The 22,023-nt window shown below is 44.5% G+C and overlaps 1 protein-coding gene across 3 annotated transcripts in view; it reads left to right on the plus strand.

Annotated features, from left to right (window-relative positions):
• Positions 1 to 14,718: 14,718 nt before the first annotated feature.
• Positions 14,719 to 22,023, plus strand: part of STOX1 (storkhead box 1) — a gene marked incomplete at both ends in the record, with an annotated part of 48,837 nt that continues 41,532 nt past the window's right edge. For all 3 annotated transcript variants that reach the window (XM_082673594.1, XM_082673596.1, XM_082673595.1), the window contains one exon: positions 14,719 to 15,028. In XM_082673594.1, the coding sequence (XP_082529720.1) occupies positions 14,719 to 15,028 (310 nt within the window). The remainder of the gene's footprint in view (positions 15,029 to 22,023) is intronic.

The following is a 22,023-nucleotide window of genomic DNA, read 5'->3' on the forward strand; positions in this document are numbered from 1 at the left end:
CTTAGTTCAGAGGTTCTCCAAGCATGTTAACTTAGAAAGGCAGCAGCAGTATCTGGGAACTTGTTAGAAATGCAAATTCTTGAGCCCTACCCCAGACCGTCTCAATCAGAAATTCTGGGGATGGGACTCAGCTATCTGTGTTTTAACAAGACTCCCAGGTGATTCTGATGCTTACTAGTTTAAGAACCACTGCCTTAGTTTAGGCCCAGGGATCATATTCAGATTCCACCATTAATGGGGCTGAAACAAGGAGATGACTCTGACTTAAGTAGTACCCTACCTGAATACCTGACATAATATGTCCTCTCTACAACAAGAAAAACCAAGTGTATAATTTATGGTCAAAAATATTTGTGGACTTAACCTTCATTCATGTATAAGCCTGCGGCTTGTTTTTTATTTATTTTTTTAAACCCAGCAGTTCTTTTTTGGGGGGGTGCTACATTGGGTCTTTGTTGCTGTGCGCGGGCTTTTCTAGTTGTGGTGAGCAGGGGCTACTCCTCTTTGTGGTGCACAGGCTTCTCGCTGCGGTGGCTTCTCGCTGCGGTGGCTTCTCCTGTTGCAGAGCACGGACTTTAGGTGTGGGGCTTCAGTAGTTGTGGCGCACGGGCTCAGTAGTTGTGGCTGACAGGCTTAGTTGCTCCGCGGCATGTGGGATCTTCCCGGACCAAGGATCGAACCTGTGTCCCCTGCATTGGCAGGCGGATTCTTAACCACTGCACCACCAGGGAAGTCCCCTGAGGCTTGTTTTTATTTTATTTTATTTTTATAAATTAATTTGGGGCTGCGTTGGATCTTTGTTCCTGCGCACAGGCTTTCTCTAGTTGTGGCGAGCGGGGGCTACTTTTCGTTGCGGTGCACGGACTTCTCATTGCAGTGGCTTCTCTTGTTGCGGAGCACAGGCTCGAGGCGCGCAGGCTTCAGTAGTTGCAGCACACAGGCTCATTAGTTGTGGCTCGCGGGCTCTAGAGCACACACTCAGTAGCTGTGGCGCATGGGCTCAGTTGCTCCACGGCATGTGGGATCCTCCCAGACCAGGGCTTGAACCTGTGTCCCCTGCATTGGCAGGCGGATTCTTAACCACTGTGCCACCAGGGAACCCCCAAAACTAATATTTCTAATTTAAAATGTGATATAGAGTATGATTCCATTTTTCTAAATTTCTTTCTTTCTTTCTATATTTACCCAGAAAGATGTTCACCTTGTTAAAGATAATAATTTCTGGGTGGTAGAATTTCAAGTGAATTTTTTTCTTTTTGTACTTTAAATTTTTAATAATGAAATAATGATGTATCATTTTTCGGAAATAATAGAGGCATTCTAATCTTTATTTTTTGGCCATGCGCACGACATGCAGGATCTTAGTTCCCTGACCAGGGATTGCACCCGCGCCCCCTGCATTGGAAGCACGGTATCTTAACCACTGGACTGCCAGGGAAGTCCCGAGAGGCATTCTAAAACAAATGTGTGGTTTGGGGGAAGATAGGGAGGTATTAATGTCCCCAAAGAAATGTCTACAATCTAGAAAACCTAGTAGATCTCCTTTCTGAGTGGTCGTAATCGGTTTAAAAGAATTTTCTTTTCCTGTTGTCCACTAGTGTGATTTACCTCTCATCACCATTTGGCAATTTGAATATCCACGAGGGACAGTTTATTGGTTTAAAAAACAATTCTTGACTTGAGGAACGTGGGTGTATGAGGAACGTGGGTGTATGTGCCCTTTGAGGAACGTGGGTGTATGTGCCCTCTTAACAGTCAAAATATAAATATTAAATATTAATATAATACTATTATAAATATTATGAATAATATAAATATAAAAGGCTGCATTGACATAAAAACAAACCATGACATTCTGAATGTACTGACTGCCACTGAATTGTTCATGTTATTTTATTTATTATTTTTGGGTGCATTGGGTCTTCGTTGCGGTGTGTGGGCTTCTCATTGTGGTGGCTTCTCGTTGTGGAGTACAGGCTCTAGGCGCGTGGGCTTCAGTAGCTGTGGCATACGGGCTCAGTAGTTGTGGCACACGGGCTTAGTTGCTCTGCGGCGTGTGTGATCTTCCCGGACCAAGGATTGAACCCGCGTCCCCTGCATTGGCAGGCGGATTCTTAACCACCGTGCCGCCAGGGAAGTCCCTGAATTGTTCATTTTAGAATAAATAATTTGATTTATTTAGAATAAGAAATTTATATTATGTGACTAGCACATCAATTTTTAAAAATCGTGAATTATTTTGAATAACAAACTATGCACTCTCCAGGAACAAAAGTTTTATCTATGTTTTATGAGATGATCCACCAAAGGGTTTAAGAAGTAAGCTCTGCTCATCTTATTAAAATATTGCCATATGCACATAAAAATTTATTTACAGTAAATTTTTAGGCTTTCTAGTACAAAACAAAGTTGCCTATCAAAATATTTTCACTTGTGGGCTTCCCTGGTGGTGCAGTGGTTGAGAGTCTGCCTGCCGATGCAGGGGACATGGGTTCATGCCCCGGTCCGGGAAGATCCCACATGCCGCGGAGCGGCTGGGCCCGTGAGCCATGGCCGCTGAGCCTGCGCGTCCGGAGCCTGTTGCTCCGCAATGGGAGAGGCCACAACAGTGAGAGGCCCGCGTACCGCAAAAAAAAAAAAAAATATATATATATATATATATATATATTTTTTTTTTTTTTTTTTTTCACTTGTAAGAAATGCATTTGAGAACTCACTGGCCCTTGGAGCTGGGTCTTTGATTTCCTAAAAAATTCAGAACTCTGAAGTAGAGAGCCTAGTTCTCTTGAATTGAATTCCAAGGAAGCTGATTACTACACATGGCTCTAATAAAGTTTTGCCATAAACATCTGTGGGAAATCTGTGAGTAATCTTGTGGAGGGATATTAAGTTTGCAGCACCTGTTGCTGTTTACCCCTGAAGTGTTAGGTCCCCTCGTGGTAAATGAGGTGAGTTCTTTGACACTTTTTCCTAAGGTGTCCAGAAAGCTCTAGGGATTGGTAAGAGGGTTGCCTTTCACTTTTTAAGCCCTGGTTTGAATCTAACCAGGTTAACCTTGTGACCTTGAATTGTTTGTGTGAAATGAGGTGGTGATCTCAGTTCTGCCTTAAGGAAATGCCTTTCACGTAGAAATTGGCACTAATTGGCCTCCCTGTTGACAGGGTTAGCTGAGAGGCTCATGATTAAATGGGCAGTGAGAACAGAAACTAAATCACCCCACCTCAGCTCAGCATGTTGGCTGGAGGACACGCAGGGCAGCTACCAGTTCTCCCCTCTTCCAGCAGCATCCAACACGCAAAGCAACTGGGTTGAACCAGGAGGCCCAGAAGGCCTACGATTTGTGCATTAAGGATACTTTCTATATGTCTGGCCCTGTTCTGTAAAGCAATCTTGACACAAATAGGGCTCTGGACCAGGATTCTGCAAACTTTTTCTGTAAAGGGCCAGAGAGGAAATGTTTTAGGCTTTGCAGACCGTACAGTCTCTGTTGCAACCACTCAACTCTGCTGACAAGAGCAGCCATAGAGAACGCATACATGAAATAGTGTGCCGGTGTTGGAGTAAAACTTAATGGACAGCACAACATTGTAAACCAACTATACTCCAGTAAAAATTAATTTAAAAAAACTTAATGGACACTGAAATTTGAATTTCAGATAATCTTCACGTATCAAGAAATATTATTTTTCTTTTGATATTTTTTCTCCAACTTTAAAAGTGTAAACACTATTCCTAGCTTGCAGGCCATATTAAAACAAGCAGTGGGCCGGCTTCGGCCCACCATCCTTAGTTTGCCCATCTCTGCTCTAGACTGAGTGTTGGAGGGACTTTTCCTCACTCTCCCTCACTTTCACTCCTGGCTCAAACACTAACTAGCTATGGACCCAGGGCACTTTAACTTCTTTGGCCCTCAGTTTCTTCATGAAGTATGTTTGACAGAACAGATGAAACAAAGTTCCTTTTAGCCATAATATTAAATTTCCTGATTCCATTATAGGAGCAGAAGTCAACCCAAGCAATGTTATGTATGCGAAATGGAAATTAGTTTACTTAAAGGAAACAAATCTTAATATCCTCAGTGTGAATCTTTGTCCTGCTGTGAGGAACAATGTCACAACTCTGATAGCGAGATCAAAATTTGTAGCCTCATAGATGATTCACTTTGTTATAAAGCAGAAACTAACACACCACTGTAAAGCAATTATACTCCAATAAAGATGTTAAAAAAAAATTGTAGCCTCCTAACTCCATTCAAAGGCTCATTCATACCACTTCTTTCTATTTCTCCAGTGCTATTCTTCTTTCCTGTTGTTTTTTTGGTTTGTTTTTGTTTTTGGTGAGTGAAGAAAACACAGTGCCAGAGATTATTGGAAAACATCTTTCTCCTTCAAAGATGTTATTTAAAAATGTTAATGTTTTTGTGTCTTATTGGCAAGTATATTTTACAAGCACTCCGCTACCTAGGTATACCTTATTGTTCGAGGTGATGACTGAGGGTTAGTAATCATTTTTACTGAAGAGCAGAAAAGAAAATCACCAAACAACTTATTCAAAACATTGATATATATATTTAAAAGTGAAGGTATTTTAAGAGCAATTTATTTCTTCATAGATCACGTTTCATGTAACCCTTCACTTTTCCTTTTGTTCTTTATATCAGATATCCTTATATCAGATATCCAGTCAATGTTCGCATTTCTCATAAATCGTTTTTTTTCATTTTTAACAAGAAGTATATTTAAACAACAAGGTGCTTGACTTGAAAGGAAAACTAAGATTCATTTCTTTTAGAGTAATTTATCCCTACTGAAAGACGGATTGCCCTACATGTAACAGCTACGTACAAAGAAGTTATAAAATTGTCCTTTGTTTTACAATGATAAATGAAAAACATTAAAATTCCCCAATCGAACAAGGTATGCAAGAATTTTTATGTTGTTCTTTTTTTGTTAAACAGTGAGAGCAAAATAACTTACCGGAATATAAAGATAAGAGCTGATGAGGATGCCACTAATGGAGAAAAGGGGGTATTTTCACAGAACCAGTATTTTTTCCCAGCCCATCTCCATTTGATGTCGATCAAAACATACCATTGGCCATTTAGTTAAAAAAAAATGCAGTATGCTTGTGCACATACACCAGTTACTTTATGTACAATAAAGGAATGGGGAACGGGAATACGAGAGAATAGAGAAACTATACTGTAGTAGTCAGGGTGTGGTGGAACCAAATTGCGGTTTTCTAATTGAAAATGTCTTCTTGGTCTGGAGGAGCAGAATTCTGGAGTAAACTAGCAGGTTTCCTTTTTAGTAGACACCCCCTGTCTGCCGCTGGAACACGTCAATTTTATCTTCATCCGCCATTTCCAACTGTGCAGGTGTGTCTGTTTCATTGATTGGCTGCCCGTCAAATCGGAATCTGATCTGCCTCATTGACAAACCCTGTCGTTCACAATAGGCTTTCTTAGTTTACTAAGTGGTGTATGCCTCTTAATCTTTTTTTTTTTTTTTTTTTTTTTTTTTTTTTTTTTTTTGCAGTATGCGGGCCTCTCACCGCTGTGGCCTCTCCCGTCGCGGAGCACAGGCTCCGGACGCGCAGGCCCAGCGGCCATGGCTCACAGGCGCAGCCGCTCCGCGGCACGCGGGATCCTCCCGGACCGGGGCACGAACCCGCGTCCCCTGCATTGGCAGGCGGACTCCCAACCACTGCGCCACCAGGGAAGCCCCCTGCCTCTTAATCTTAAACTGCACCACAGAACCGTCCTGCCCCGCCACCTTCAAATTAATATGATCGTTGCTGTCAGTCTTGACTCCTCCCTTGGGCTTTCCTCGGCCATGGCGAGCGCCGCAGTCCCCTCAGCTGCCGCTTCACAGCAGAGGAATGAGATCCGCACCGAAGGAGCACGCAAGCACCACCCGGAGCAGCAGAAGAGGGAGGCGGCAGCGGTGGAGAAGGCGGAGGGTGCCTCTCCTACGTTGTTTTACGTTCCGTTTGTTCAAAGCGTTCAGTGACCCAAAGAAGGCCCACACTTTGCATTGCGTCGGTTGGCATGTCTCTTAGTCTCTCAAGTTATATTCTGTCCTCCCCCGCTTTGTTTTTCCTGTCATGAAGGCTCTGAGGGTTTGAAAAACATTAGATTGTAAACTACTTGAAATAATGGAAATGTATCCTTTCTCCTTGTATCTTCCTCTTTATTACCCAGGGCAGCCCCTGGAATTCAGCAGGCTTGGTATTTGTTCTTGTACTATAGGTACTTCTACAAAGCCTCATGTTTTATTCAGATCCTCTGTAGAATGTCGAGGGAACTGCATCTGTTTAGGCCTAAACCAGGGTTGGTTGGTACCGACTTGAACATCTAGTCCTCCTGTCCCACACTTTTGTTCTTTATCATCTTATTCAGGGAACCACGTCCTTGCTTTTTTTTTGAATTGTGTTGCATTCTTTTTCTTTTAATTTATTTATTTATTTTTGGCTGTGTTGGGTCTTCGTTTCTGTTCAAGGGCTTTCTCTAGTTGGGGCAAGCGGGGGCCACTCTTCATCGCAGTGCGCGGGCCTCTCACTATCGCGGCCTCTCTTGTTGTGGAGCACAGGCTCCAGACACGCAGGCTCAGTAGTTGTGGCTCACGGGCCTAGTTGCTCCGCGGCCTGTGGGATCTTCCCAGACCAGGGCTCGAACCCGTGTCCCCTGCATTGGCAGGCAGACTCTCAACCACTGCGCCACCAGGGAAGCCCCCCCCATGTCCTTGCTTTTGAGCAGCACTGTGGTGGCATTGTAGAGGACACATAGATGAATAAAAGGTAATCCTGGATCCCTGCCTTTGAGAAGCTTAAACAACTGGTAACAAGTAGACTGTCGGAAGGGGGAAAGCAACAGTTTGTTTCACAATCCATGATGATTTCAGTGTGTGAAGGAGATGCCTTAGTATCTTTTTTCCCCTCCCCCCATAATAAAGCAGAGAAGAGAGACTTGTACCTAGAAGGCACGGGCCTCCCTGGAAACAGAGTTCCTTCGAGATCTGGGTACCTGGAGTAGGGCCAACTCATTTTTGATCAAATTTGCATGTAAATAGTGAGATATGAGGCCCAGCTTTATACCCTCTGCTGTAACAAAACCGGGTAAACCCTGAAACTGGATTTGGCATCTTGTCTCAGGCCCCCATACTTTATTTGTTGGTGTCAGGGAAAGACTTAACCTCACTTTCCATGTTTCAAATAATAGGAATTTTGCTGACTTGCTCTGGCTTCAGGGCGCTTAGTTGCACGCCTTCTTGACAGGCTGCTGCTCCAGCTTTCTTTCCAGAAGTAGTATTTTCCAGCTCTGAGACCTGCCCTCTGACCCTGAGTTTAATGGGGAGGTGGAGTGATGGAGTCTGTTCATTTTGGTTAGAAAACTTACTGGCTTTGATGGCCCCAGTGCAGAAGAGCCAGCTGCCTTTACTTCCTTTAACTCAAAAATTATTGGGGCCACTTTTTAATTGTAGAATATTTGGGAAGTATAGAAAAGCTCAAAGAAAAATAAAAATTGCTTGTAATCTAGAAATAACTTTTGTTAACATAATCATAATTATTCCAGTTTTCTTCTCCCCAAACAAAAATGGGATTATGGGGTATTTTATTTTATATTATTTATTTATTTATTTAAAATTTTTATTTATTTTATATTTGGCCTCATTGGGTCTTCGTTGCTGTGCAAGGACTTTCTCTAGTTACGTTGAGTGGGGGCTACTCTTTGTTGCGGTGCACGGGCTTCTCATTGCGGTGGCTTCTCTTGTGGAGCACGGGCTCTAGGCGCACGGTCTTCAGTAGTTGTGGCACACGGGCTCAGTAGTTGTGGCTCATGGGCTCAGTAGTTGTGGCGCACGGGCTTAGTTGTTCCACGACATGTGGGATCTTCCCGGACCAGGGCTCAAACCCGTGTCCCCGACACCGGCAGGTGGATACTTAACCACTGCGCCACCAGGGAAGCCCTAAGGGGTGTTTTAAATGCTTTATGGATATTAATTCCTTTAACGACGTAGGGAGGGGCAGAGTGATGGGAAGTTTGTACTGGCTCCTTGACCAAACTACATAGTCAGCTTCCTCCGAGACCTCTTTTTAAAATTTTATTTATTTGTATTATTTTTATTTATTTATTTATTTTTATTGAGGTATAGTTGATTGACGATATTGTGTTAGTTTCAGGTGTACAGCATAGTGGTTCAGTTATATATATATATATATTCTTTTCCATTATATGTTATTACAAGACATTGAATAAGTTCCCTGTCCTATACAGTAGGTTTTTGTTGTTTATTTTCTGAACCCTCTTTTTGACTAGGCCTCCACATTGGGCCTCATACTATCTTCTGCCTGCCCTGCCCAAGAATATTGCTAAATCAGTTTAGTGCATATCCTTAACCCTTGATAACTGATCAACTTCTGTATCCCCCCACCTTTGATGTATAAATCCTTGAGGTGACTTTAGCAAGGACCCCCTTCGGTCAGTTTAGCAAGAATCCCCCTATCCTTGATGTCTCCTATCAGTAATTTTCTATCCACTGACTTCCTCACTCTGTTCCTTGGCAAAAATCCCCGGCTTCTTTGCTGTCTTTGCTTTACAGCTATCTTTGCTGCCTAGACTTTGCAATAGTCTTGAACAAAATCATCCTTACCATTTTAACAAGTGTCAGAATTATTTTTAAAAAATTTTTATTGGAGTACAGCTGGTTTGCAATGTTGTGTTTCTGCTGTACAGAATAATTTTTTTTATCACTTCTCATCAGAATCATGGGGTTTCTTTTTTTTTTTTACATCTTTATTGGAGTATAATTGCTTTAAAATGTTGTGCTAATTTCTGCTGTATAACAAAGTGAATCAGCTATACATATACATATATCCCCATATCTCCTTCCACTTGCGTCTCCTTCCCACCCTCCCTATCCCACCCCTCTAGGTGGTCACAAAGCACCGAGCTGATCTCCCTGTGCTATGCAGCTGCTTCCCACTAGCTATCTATTTTATATCTGGTAGTGTATATATGTTCATGCCACTCTCTCACTTTGTCCCAGCTTACCCTGCCCCCTCCCCGTGTCCTCAAGTCCATTCTCTACATCTGCGTATTTATTCCTGTCCTGCCCCTAGGTTCATCAGAACCGTTTCTGGTATTCTTAGCCTCTTAGTGTTCCAAGCTAAGGACTTTTTTTCTTCAATGCTTATTTTCTTTTTTGGCCCCTTACCATTGAGAAGATAAAAGAAGTGAAATGTTTAAAAGGCAAATCAGAATTAGCTTTGGGGATATCTGGCTCTCCGCCTCTGATTTTGCATCTCTTAGGACCTCACTGGGCTCAATGATTACTGAAACTGCATTAGGGTTCCTACTGTTGGGAGTGAAGGTGGAGCTGTAGAATCATGAAGCTGGAAGGGACCCTAAGAAATCCTTCAGGTCAGCCAAGTATTTTTACTCCCATTTTACAGATTAAGCTACTGTGGTCCAGAGTCTCGTCTAAGTTAAGCAGCTAGAATAAAGAAGGTAATGTTTTTTCTTTAAAAAGAAATGGCATTGTGACTTCCTTGGTGGTCCAGTGGTTAAGATTCCGTGCTCCCATTGCAGGTGGCACGGGTTTGATCCCTGGTCAGGGAACTAAGATCCCGCATGTCATGTGGCACGGCCAAAAGAAAAATAAAAATAAAGTATGCTGCTACTTATTTGAAAGAAAAAAGGAAAGAAAGAAAAAAGAAGTGGCATTAAATGTCCTTCACGTTTAAGAAGCGGCATTAAATGCTCCCAACCTCCTTTTCTCTGTCCTTTGAGTCAACACAGTTGCTTAGCAAAGCCTCACATTTCTCTTTGATAAATAGAAACAAAAGTCTCTACAGCTTTTTTTTTCCCCCCGATAAAGGGAAGAAATGTGCTGTAGAAGCAGAAATGGTCATAATAAAGAGAACCCAGATATAAAACGCTTTCTAAATCAGCCTTAAGTGTCAAGGCTTGATTTTCTGAGTTAAGGGGAAAGAACTTCAACCTGATGAATTTTGGCGTGGAAAAAATTTGGAGGTGGTTAATTCTGAGTATAACATGAGTCTGTAAACAGACTCCAGAGAAACCACTGAACTTCAGATACCTGGGTAGCTGAGGCCTGGGTGTGCCTGTTCCTTGAGGTTTTGCCCTGGGCATTGACTGTTGGACACCAGGGTCTTCCTGTGATTCACCCTCAAACCAAAAATGCTTTTGTGAATGGTGACACCAGGCTAGCAAGAAAGTAAGAAAAACAAGATTATCGTGGATCAAGCACTAGTTAAATTAGATTTGATTCAGGTGGAACAAATCTATGGCACAGGTACTGGGCTACATGCTGGGCCGCAGAGATGAATCAGAAGCCTGGCCCTTAAGGAATCTCAGGTTGCCTGATGAGACAGGTAACTAAATATTACAGCCTTTAACACACATGTGTTATGAGAGGGTTAATGAGGTGCTCCAAGAACAGATTTAATCTTCCTGGATGTGTCACAGGTTTTACAAGCTGGCCTTTGTAGTATACCACCTGATGGAAAGGAGAAAGGCCTTCCAGGCAGAGGGAATAGTGTAAGCAAAGATGTGGGAGCATGTTTGGGAAGGTGTGTAATTTTGAGTAGCTGGAGCATAAGATCCTTGGTGTGGATTGGAGGAGGAGGGAAAGCATGGAAATGGAGATGAGGCTGTAAAGACAGGCTGGAGTAAGTGTGTGAACAGCATAGAATGCTCGCTCTCCTTAGGACAGACACCAGGCAGGTGTGAGCATCAAATGATCCAGTTCATCTTCTCTAACAATTATAGTGTAGCCAGAGTGAATTTGTTCCCCTTCAGGTCCAGTTTTCTAAACCAAATAAAATCAAACTCCAAGTTCCATTTGCCAGAGTTGGCCATGTCTTGGCATGTTTTGGGAAGTCCACTCCTTGGAATTGTCAAAAAAAACTTGGGGGTTTACATGATACCCAGAAAATGGGGAAAATGGGGGCCTGATCTTTTTCCTGGGGTGCTCATTATAGTTACCTTGGTACCTGCCGCCACACGGTACCGATGTCAAGGGCTGCTCCCCCACTTCCACTGACCACCGAGTTCCAAAGCTGTGTTGGCTCCGAGAGGCTCCTGCAATGGTCCTGACTGCCTTGCCTCAGACACCCTTTCACTGTGGTTCTCAAGGCTGATGCCTTGGAGTTTACTCTCCACAAGTATCAAGTGTCCCTCCATTCGGGGTGCTCTTGGGAAAGGCATCTCCCAGTAGTGTCACTCTCTCAATTCAGTCAAAGGCAGTAGCTTCCCTTTCCCTTCTCTCTAGGACAAGCCATCTTAATCTTCCTCAGTGGTCTTGAAGCCCAAAGCTCTTTACCAATCCTGTGTCCTTTCCCATGAAAGGCCACTGTATTTTTGAAGTCAACAGCAAATTGGATGAGCTAAATAAATCTTCACAAAAAGTGATAATGGGAGAAGCAATGCATGTGCCCTTAATGGTGACTTTGGAGACATAGTCTTCTCTAAGGTGGGATTGTCTGAGCAGGAATTTCAGGTCTGATAAGGTGGCCAAGAGAGACATCATCTGGAAATAGGAGAGGGGAAAAGTGAAGTCAATTGTTGGCAGTTATTTACTCTGGAAGGAATAAATTGGACAGTTGTTATTGTATTTCTCAAAATGACCAGAGCTAATCTCTTAATGTTCTGATATACGTTTTTGAGAGCATTTTTTGAACACGTATTTGCACATGGTAAACATAGTGGAAGATAAGCCTCCCTTTTACCCTGTCCCCTGTTTCTTTCTCTGGAGGTAACCACTGTTATCACCAGCTTCTTATGTACGCTTCCAGAGATCTTCCAGCCACACATGACTATATGTGCCCTTTTTCCTTTTTCTTTCTTCTCTTTCTTTTTCTTTCTTTCTTTCCTCCTTTCTTTCATTTTCTTTCTTTCTTCCTTTCTTAGTTTCTTAATTTCTTTCTTTTCTTTTTTTAAAAATCATACTAGACCTATTTAGTTTTCTTTTTTACTTAAAATATATATATGGGATATTGTCTTGTATCAGCATGTTAAGTTTTGTCTTATCCTTAATGACTGCATAGAATGCCATTTGGATTTGTATATAATGTTAGAATTACTTTGTCCTTTCTCAGGCATAGAGTCCACTGGGGGGCAAAAATCCTTCCACCTTGAGACTTTCTAGTTTTTAGTTTGACTATTCTGTGCCTCTTTAAGTGGAGAATGATAACAAATCCATCTTCTAAAATGTTTGTGTCTGGTCTGCAGAGACTCCAAAGATGGAAGGCCCTTGAGAAGTTCCAGTTTCTCCAGTTTTGCCATGTAATACAGGCCATTCAGGTTGGAGGCCTACAGTTTTCCTCTTAACTTTTAAAGACATGTTCCATTTTGTAGGAGTTTGGAAATATTTGGATGGTAGCTGATCCTTTGGGAAAACAAGTGACTATGTAGTTGACTGTAGTTTAAAAGTTTCCCCCTCACATTCTTTCTCCCTTCTTTTGTTAATTGGACTAGCTTAAATAAAATGATAGGACAAATTTCACACATCTGAACAAAAGTTTCCACAGTTTAAGGCAGCTCTACCTCATAATTTCAGGCCATGAAACCTCATAGCTGGGTCTACCTGCCAGTAGCCTTGCAGCTACAGGCCTTGCTAGTAAGGGCCTGATTGTCTCTGTTTATTTCCAGTTCAAATTCTTGGGACAGAGACTCAAGCTCAGGACAACTTTTCACAGCAGACCACAGGTCCAATGAGTCAGGGCGATGGTCTCCTGCTTCCCCCTCTAGCCAGCTGTGTGGGGAAGGAGACACTGGGATCTCTGCTTCACCACCAGCAGCTTTGTCCTCATGGGCAAGCTGCCTAAACTGTCTGTTTTTTTGTGGAAGATGGGCCTCAATATTGCCCCTTTCAGAGGGTTAATTTTGAGGATAAAATTAGATCACACATGTAAAACTTAGTACAGTTCTAGGCACAGAGCAAGCTGAGAGTAAGTGGGAATTTATCACTATCATTATTATGGAAAAGACACTGTCGTAGATGCTAGAGATACAGAGGTAAAAGTCATAATTCCCCAGGCTGGGGAACACAGGAAAGTCATCTTTATCATGACGGAGAGGGGAAGCTTGGCCCTCCCTGTAGGCTATACAGACATAGACATTTAGTTCATTTGGGCTCTCTGCTGTATTCACCCACCCATCCATCCATCCACCCACCCATCCATCCATCCATCCACCCATCCATCCATCCACCCATCCATCCATCCATTCACCCATCCATCCATCCAGAGTCAGACTTCCGATGTGAGATGGTTGTCTCAGGTTCGCATGCTTATTTGAACTGAAAATTGTGTCAGACTTATTTGTCATAGGGAACCCTGACTTGGTGGTTGTCTGACTCCATTTCTTACTGTGTGACTGGGAAATACTTCTTAATCCAACCTATCTTCGGTTACCTCATCCGTTAAAAAAAGATAGAGATACTAATAGAAGCTAACACAGAGTTGTGAAATGAAGGCCCCCAGCATACAGTGTTCAATAAATGTTAGCAATGGTTATTAACATCACCTATCATTTACCGTGATAAGTGACTCACTAGAGGCAGAGAGCAGATTATCTCGAATTATTGTAGTTATTATTGATGATTGATAAGCTGAGGGAGTGGGAATCTGGAACGACTCCCAAGTCTCATCAAGTCCCTCTTATAGTACTGATTGTACTAAGAATGTCCTTCCTCTTCTTTTCCAGAGAAGCCCTCACCCAGTGCAACAATAAGGGTTCCAGCCTTTCTGTCCCTCAGCTTCTGAATTGTACCTCATGCTCCGAGGTGGTCGCTAGAGTCTGCTGTGACAGATCACAAGTGCCTCTCCCTTCACTCCTCGGGATTCTTTTCGGAATCCCCATCCCAACCCAGGCCTGAATCCCAGGGATCTCACCCCTGCGCCTCGCCAGCCATTGGGGCTGGCACCTCCGGATCACTTTCCGTCCCTTACACTTTAACTCTGTTGGATAACCCAGGAGCGAGACCAGATCCCAGAACCTCAGAAGGTCATGAAAAAGGTCCTTAGAATTGAGTCCCAACTCCTCATTTTACAAGACAGTAAACTGAGGCCAGAGAGGGAAAGAAACGTATGCAAACTGATTAGCAGACGGAGACTCAAATCTGGGTCTCCTGCTCCCGACCCGAGCGAGTCTGCCCCTCGTGGCCTCTCTCCCTGGGGGCGATCCCAAAGCCAGGGCGACGGCGGCCATCCTGGTCCTCCCGGCTCTGAGGAACCCTGGCCGTACCGTTCGCGCCGCAGTTGGAGGCGGCTCGGCTCCCCGGTGACTGCGGGGCTGCCCTAAGGCTTGGAAAAGCCCCAGTGAGCGCCCATCGCGGGAAGAGGAGCTCCGGACTGCCGGGGAGCAGAGAAGTGAAGGGAGTCGCCCGGGGTGGGAGTTCGGGGACTGGGTGGGCAGAGACCTGGCTGGGGTGTGGAGAAGGACCTGGAAACTTAGCGCCTGGAAACCACTATTGGGCTCCTGCGGGGGGGAGAGCGGTGGGCGTCCCAGCCTGCGAGTCCCGCCCCACCCCCGGCCTGGCGCGTACATCGGCCCCGCCCCCTGGAGTCCCGTTCTCCCGGCAGCCGGCGCTGAGCGCAGTAAGCTGAACCCTCCCGCCGGCCGCAGCCACCGGTGCAGCGCGGTTGCCGAGCCCGGCGATGCGTTAGGCTACGGGGCCTGGCCGCCGAGGCAGCATGGCTCGGCCCGTGCAACTGGCGCCGGGCTCCTTGGCGCTCGTGCTCTGCAGGCTGGAGGCGCAGGAGGCGGCGGGGGGCGCGGAGGAGCCGGGCGGGCGGGCGGTGTTTCGCGCCTTCTGCCGCGCCAACACACGCTGCTTCTGGAACTCGCGGCTGGCGCGCGCCGCCTCGCGGCTGGCCTTCCAGGGCTGGTTGCGGCGCGGGGTGCTGCTGGTGCACGCGCCTCCGGCCAGCCTGCAGGTGCTGCGCGACGCCTGGTGCCGTCGGGCGCTGCGCCCTCCGCGCGGCTTCCGCATCCGGGCGGTGGGTGAGTGTGGGGCCCAGAGGGGAGGGCGCCCCGCGCTAGCTGCGGGACCGAGCCCCAGCCACCGGGTTGCGTGCGCCCGAGGCTGAACGCTGAGGAGCGGGAGGTGGCGGTGGGGGCCGAGGGGTTGGGAGGACAGACTGAGTGGCTGGAGGAGGGCCGTCCTCCTAAGACATTCCCTCTTGTGGCACACAGAAGCTTCGGCCTCTAAGATATGCCTGGGCGCTGCCCTGAGCCGACTCCAGTGTGACTCCATTCCTCAACTCTTTCAGCCAGTGGAGTGCACAGGGTCCTGGTCGAAGGAACTTTCTACTTGCAAAAGTGATGCCCTAGGCAGAGAGGTTTTGGGCCCGGGGAGCCAGAGTTGCGGTCAGGAGACAGGGGCCTCAGTCTCGGCTCCATGGGGGTGCTTAGGAAGGGTGCACCAGGGGCTGGCCAGATTTTACCGATTGTGAGCTGGCTTTTTAAAATAATTAATTAATTATTGACTGCGTTGGGTCTTCATTGCTGCGTGCAGGCTTTCTCTAGTTGTGGCGAGTGGTGGCTACGCTTCGTTGCGGTGCGCGGGCTTCTCGTTGCGGTGGCTTCTCTTGTTGCAGAGCACAGGCTCTAGGCTCGCGGGCTTCAGTAGTTATGGCTCACGGGCTTAGTTCCTCAGCAGCATGTGGGATCTTCCAGCCCGAACCCATGTCCCCGGCATTGGCAGGCAGATTCTCAACCACTGCACCACCAGGGAAGTCCATTTGTTTGTTTGTTTCAAATGACAGACTGGGAGCGGACTACAGGCTGTGGTTTTCATGCCCTGCTGTACTGGATGCTGCGGTGGTCTTGGATCAGGGCCTAGGGGAAGGTTTGGGGTTGTTAACTGCTGGGGAAAAAGAAATAACAAATGGCACTGTGGACACATCCCATCCCGTTACCTAAATAGAGAGAGTTCCTCTTTTCCAGTCTTTTCAGAGAGCCCGTTTGTTAGGAAACAGCAGCTCTTTGCTTGGATAAAATAGCTTCTCATTTGAGAACTTAAACCACTGCACCGCCGAGTGGTCTCTGTTACCTAACGAAACTCAGGTGGGTGTCAGCTCCTTGTCACAGGCTGGTTCTGTCTGTATTTAGTGGGGTTGTGAGGACCATTTGATGGTGTGCTGTTGACAAGTCACCAGTTGTTCCAGCCCAAAATTTTGACTCCTACCAAGCAACTCCCCTCTCTCTCAGCCCATAAATCATCCTAGGAGAAGGGGGAGGAGAAGAAGCAGCAAATAAAAAACATTTGTTTTAGTCCCCAGGTGTAAAGCAACAGGGTATCATGAGGCACTTGATGTTGTGTATCATCTAGTCAGAGATGACGTCTCCACATCCCAGGCCAGTGAGGTTACACCTTGGCCTCTCACCTCCATGCATCCAGTTCTGTGTGGTACCTCTACCCCCGACCCCCACCTTTCTTCCCTTAAGCGCAAAAAAGAGCTCAGTTGCAAAGCCACATACACACATTTCACTTCCTTTTATTTGCAGGAGTGAGTGAAGAAAATAGGTTTCTGGCTGACAGCGGTGAGCCAAGTAGCCAAGCCAGAATTCTTAAAGGGGAAGGGGTCTTTCAGACAGACTGGATGAAAAACTCTTTTCACTTCTGTGTCCTCGGGTTTTTCTGGTTTGAATTAGTGGTTGCATTCTCTGGTTCCCCCACCCCCTTTCAAAGGGTGAGCATAGAGTACATTGCAGAGAGGGAGTGGATGGGGTTGGGGTCTGGACCTGAGGGTGAAATAGAGAGGGCCTGTGCTAAGCCAGAGGCAGCCGTGATGCCGCCACCTGGGGTCCAGCCAGCAGTGGTGAATGCTGGTTCCTGGGTTGGCCCTGTGTTCTGCCATCTGAAAGATGCAGTGGACAAAGTGAATGTATTATCAAGTACTCTGATTCTCCACCCACTAGGTAGTGCTGCCTACCTATTGCGCAATTCAGGATGTGATGGACACTGTAGTCTGTGGAGTGTGCAATACAGTGGTCTTTACACTGGGTCATCTCCCCTGATGTGGGGCTCTTGGCAGGAATGATTTTGCGGTTTTTAACAGAGTCGTGATAAGAATTTGGACATTTAGCTGTAATTTGTACAAAACCAGCTCTTAGGACATTTTGAGGAGCAAAACGGGGAAAGATCTTATTTGATGCTAGTCGGTGGATGCACATGGGGAGGGAGGTTTGTTTTGAATAGAGTTGCTAATTACTACTCTCACTTGGGGGTCCTTGGGTCAGATCAAAGGAGAGGAGGCATCAATGCAGCTCTTGGGCCATCTTAAGAGTCCCAGAAGTTGGCAGGAGGAGCTGACTTCTCCCAAAGAAACTGGAAGTTTCAGTCTGCTTGCTTTCCCAAATCTGGCATCATTGGCTTCCAGAGGCTAAAATGGGCTTCCAGGAAGGCAAGGAAGAGCAGCTGAGAACTATTGCAGGTTCTCATTCCACTCTTGCTGTTACTTTGTGGGAAAGAGCAAAATTCTAGAAAAAGACAAAAGCATCAATTTGGTCAGATCAATTTGGTCTCTTTGCTATAGATTTTGTTGTTGTTTTGTTTTTTGAGGCTCACATACTCCTACATAAGAGCATTTGGGCGTGGGGAGTGTTGCTTATCAGCTCAGAGAAAATGCAGGGAGGGGAGGTGGGGTGGTCATCAGCTTTATAAACCCACTGTGCTCCACGGGTCCTTTTCCTGGGCTTCTGGACCTGGGGCTTATGGAGGCCTCATAAGATATGAGGAAGGAGCGCTGTGGCCAAGCAGACAGGAGCATCCTGAGCCCCAGGGACAGACCTGAATTTAAGGTCTGCAGGACTTCATGTTTTCTCTATGTTTTGTGTCTCTTCTTTCCCTCTTCACTTTCTCTACCTCAGCTTTACTCTGATGAGAAAAATAGTTTCCAGGCTGACAGCATTTCCCTAAAAAGGGGACAAAGGATCTTTAGCAGGATAACCAGGAGCTAACTCTTCTTTTGTGCTCTAGTCCTCAAGTGTTTTCTGTTTCTTTTTTTTTTTTAATTAGCAAATGACCTTAACAAATGAAAGGGTTGAGCTCTGGAAGCTGGAGGGAGTCCTCTGCTTCCCAGGCTGAGCCACTGCAGGTGGTACAGGTGGGGGACACCTGTGTTTGTTTGGGTGAATCAGTTCTTGCTAGAGGACCACACCCACTGGGGAGTTGAAAGGTTAATGATGGCCTCCTGGGGTAAGGGAGGGATGGCTACTTGGCCAAAGTAGTTTGTTCCTCGAAATTTATAGCTGAGGTATCCCCACTCTTTTAGATGAAAGGCTCAGTGTGGCCTTTCATCCTTTTTCATTGAAATAAGATAAAAATAAAAATGCCTATGGGGAGTTCCCTGGTGGCCTAGTGGTTAGGATTCTGGGCTTTCACTGCCGTGGCCTGGGTTCAGTCCCGGGTCGAGGAACGGAGATCCTGCAAGCCGTATAGCGGGGCCAAAAAAAAAAAAAAAAAGGAAAAAACCTGTGGCTTCTTCAAAATACTTGCTTCATTAATGTATTCATATGCTAGGTACTGTTCTAGTTTTTTTTCTATGTTTTAATGTATGTTTCAATTAGAGTTGCATGTGTTCTCGGAGAAAACGGAGTCGGCCTGTTTATTTCATATGCAGTTCAAGAGGGGATAGTTGAGGGGCTTCCCTGGCCGTCCAGTGGTTAAGAGTCCACACTCTCACTGCATGGGGCACGGGTTTGATCCCTGGTCAGGGAACTAAGATCCCACATGCCACATGGTGCTGCAAAAAAAACCCCAAAAAACAAGTGCTCAGGAAGAGTAGAGGCCAATCACTCTTTTATACTAGGTATAAATTTCAGAATCGATTTTGGGATCTTGTTTGGGAGAAGAACAGCTCAAGGGTACCTGGTGCCTGATGGTACAAGAGTTGGGCAAACGGCTTATCCTTATCTGATTTGGGGAGTGTCCAAGGGGAGTGTGTAGAGATGCTGAGAAGAGGGAACGGTCCAATTCCTATTCTTGTTTCTGAAGTCCTATCATGAATTGGCAGTGGGCATTCTGTTGGATTTAGTAGCTAATGGAATTTTTAAAGTGAAATTTGCATTTAGTGAAATGCACAAATCATAAGTGTAGCATTTTATGCATTTTCAAGTAATATACATGCGTGTAACCCAAGTTTCCAGCAGGATTTAGCACATTACCGTTACCCTAGAAAGTTCCCTCTTGCCCCTTCCCAGTCAGCTCTTCCCCCACCCTCAGAAGTAACCACTATTCTGATTTTTTAAACCGTAAATGAATTTTGCTTGTTCAAGAGCTTCAAGTAAATGGAATCATATACTATGTACTCTTTTGTGTGAGGATTCTTTCACTCAGCGTCATGTTTCTGAGATTCATCTCCGTTGCATTACTAATTTGTTCCTTTTTATTGCTGAGTAGAATTCCATTTTATTAATATACCACCGTTTATTCATTTACCCCTAGATGAACTCCTGGGATGTTTCCAGTATGGCTGTTATGAAAAAGCTTTTATGAATATTTGTGTACACATTTTTTAAGCTTTTATTTCTTTTGGGTCCTTACTTAGGAGAGGAATTGCTGACTCATTGAGTAGGTTATGTTTAGTTTTAGGACACCTTTTTCCAAAGTGGTTGTACCATTTTACACTCCTACCCATGAAATGAGACATTTTGGTTGCTCCACATCTTTGTCAACACTTGATGTTGTCAGTCTTTCTAATTTTGGCTATTCCGGGGGTATATAGTGGTATCTTGTAGTTTTAATTTGCACGCCCCAAAGATTTTCTCCTGTGTTTTCTTCTAGAAGTTTTATAGTTTTATGGTTCTATATTTACGTCTATGATCCATTCGAGTTATTTGTGTGAATGGTATGAATTGTAGTTTGAAGTTTTTGGGTTGTTTTTTTTTCTGTCATATGGGTGTCCAATTGTTCATGACAATTTGTTGAAAAGACTAGTCTTTCTCATTGAATTCCCTTTGTAATTTTGTTGAAAATCAGTTTACAATATATGTGAGGGTCTGTTTCCATTCATCTTGAGTCTGTCCTTTCACCCAATACCGTACTTACTGTAGTTTTTAGTAAGACTTGAAATCAGATATTGTGAGTCCTCCAACTTTGTTCTTCCTCCAAATTGTTTTGGCTACTCTAGGTTCTTTGTTTTTCCACATAAATTTTGGAATCAGCTTGTCAATTTCTAAAAAAAAAACAGCTGAGATTTTAATTGGGATTGTATTGAAACAATAGATCAATTTGAAGTTAGATGAGAAATTCATCCTGGTTTTCCCCAAACTGCCCTGGTTTTAGAAATGATACTCTTGCATCTTGAGAACCCCCTCCATCCCAGGCAGACTGGGATGATTGGTCACCCTTATTTAGGGAGAATTGACATCTTAACAATTCATGAACATGGTATAACTCTGCTTGAGTGTTCTTAATTTCTCTTGGCAATGGTTTGTACTTCTAAGTGTACAGGTCTTGAATATATTTTTAAATTTATGTTCCTAAGAATGTTTTTGGATGCTATTATATATAGAATTACTTTAAAATAAACTTTTTATTTTGGAATTATTCTATTCTATGCCACAAGGCATGTGAGATCTTAGTTTCCTGACCAGGGATCCAACCTGTGCCCCCTGCATTGGGAGCACAGTCTTAACCACTGGACTGCAAGGGAAGTCCCTGGAGTAATTTTATATTTACAGAAAAATTGCAAAGATAGTACAGAGTTTTATATTCATCACCCAGTTTTCCCATAATGTTTTTTACCTTACCTTTTAATTCACATATAAAATTAACCATTTTAAGGTGTACAATTCATTGGGTTTTAGTATATTCAGAATGTTGTGCAATCGTCCCCATTATCTAATTCCAGAACGTTTTCATTACCCCCAAAAGAAACACTGTACCCACTAGCAATTTCTCCCCATTCTCCCCTCGCCTGAGTCCCTGCCAGCCACGAATCTACCTTGTCTTTTTTTTTTTTTTTTTTTTTTTTTTTGCGGTACGCGGGCCTCCCACCGCTGTGGCCTCCCCCGCTGCGGAGCACAGGCTCCGGACGCGCAGGCTCAGCGGCCATGGCTCACGGGCCCAGCCACTCCGCGGCACGTGGGATCCTCCCGGACCGGGGCACGAACCCATGTCCCCTGCATCGGCAGATGGACTCCCAACCACTGCGCCACCAGCGAAGCCCTACCTTCTGTCTTTATGAGTTTGCCTATTCTGGACAATTCATGTAAATGGAATCACACGTAAATGTGGTCTTTTGTATCTGGTATATTTCACTTAGCATAATGTTTTCAAGGTTCATTTGTGTTGTATCGTATGTACTTCATTCATTTTTATGGCTGAATAATATTAATTGTATGAATATAGCATGTTTTGCTTATCTGTTCATCAGTGGATGGTTATTTGGGTTGGTTTCACTTTTTGGCCACTATAAATAATGCTGCTATGAACATATGCTGCAAGTCTGTGTGTGGACATATATTTTTATTCTTGGGTAGATCCCATTTGGTTATTTTTTAATAATTTTTTCTCTGATGAGATTTCCAATTTGTTCATTACAAGTATGTTTTCTTTTTAAAATCTTTCAGCATAGTTATACCAGCTTCTGTAAAAATCCATGTCATTCTAATATCTCAGTCATCTCAGGGTCAGTCTCATTGGTTGCCTTTTCTTTTGAATGGTTCGCATTTTCCTGTTTCTGTGTTGTTTAGTACTGTGGATTGTATCTCTGACATTATGAGTGATATGTTTTAGAGACTCTGGATTGTTATGTTCCTCTGTAGAGTTTGATTTTTCTGTTTATCAGGCACTTAATGTGGCTGGGCTCAAATCTCTGAACTCTGTTTCCCCTGTAGTAAATGGCAGCTAAAATCTCTTAAAGTAGGCTGGTTATGCCCTCTGCATGCATAGTTCATAGTTCAGCCATAGAGTCAGACTGAGTTTATACGCAGACTTTGCGGTTCCACCTCCTTGGCTCGGTCCTTTCCAGCATCACTTTCTTGCTGTT

Source organism: Grampus griseus, assembly GCF_964374135.1.
Source record: "Grampus griseus genome assembly, chromosome: 16".
Classification (NCBI taxonomy): domain Eukaryota; kingdom Metazoa; phylum Chordata; class Mammalia; order Artiodactyla; family Delphinidae; genus Grampus; species Grampus griseus.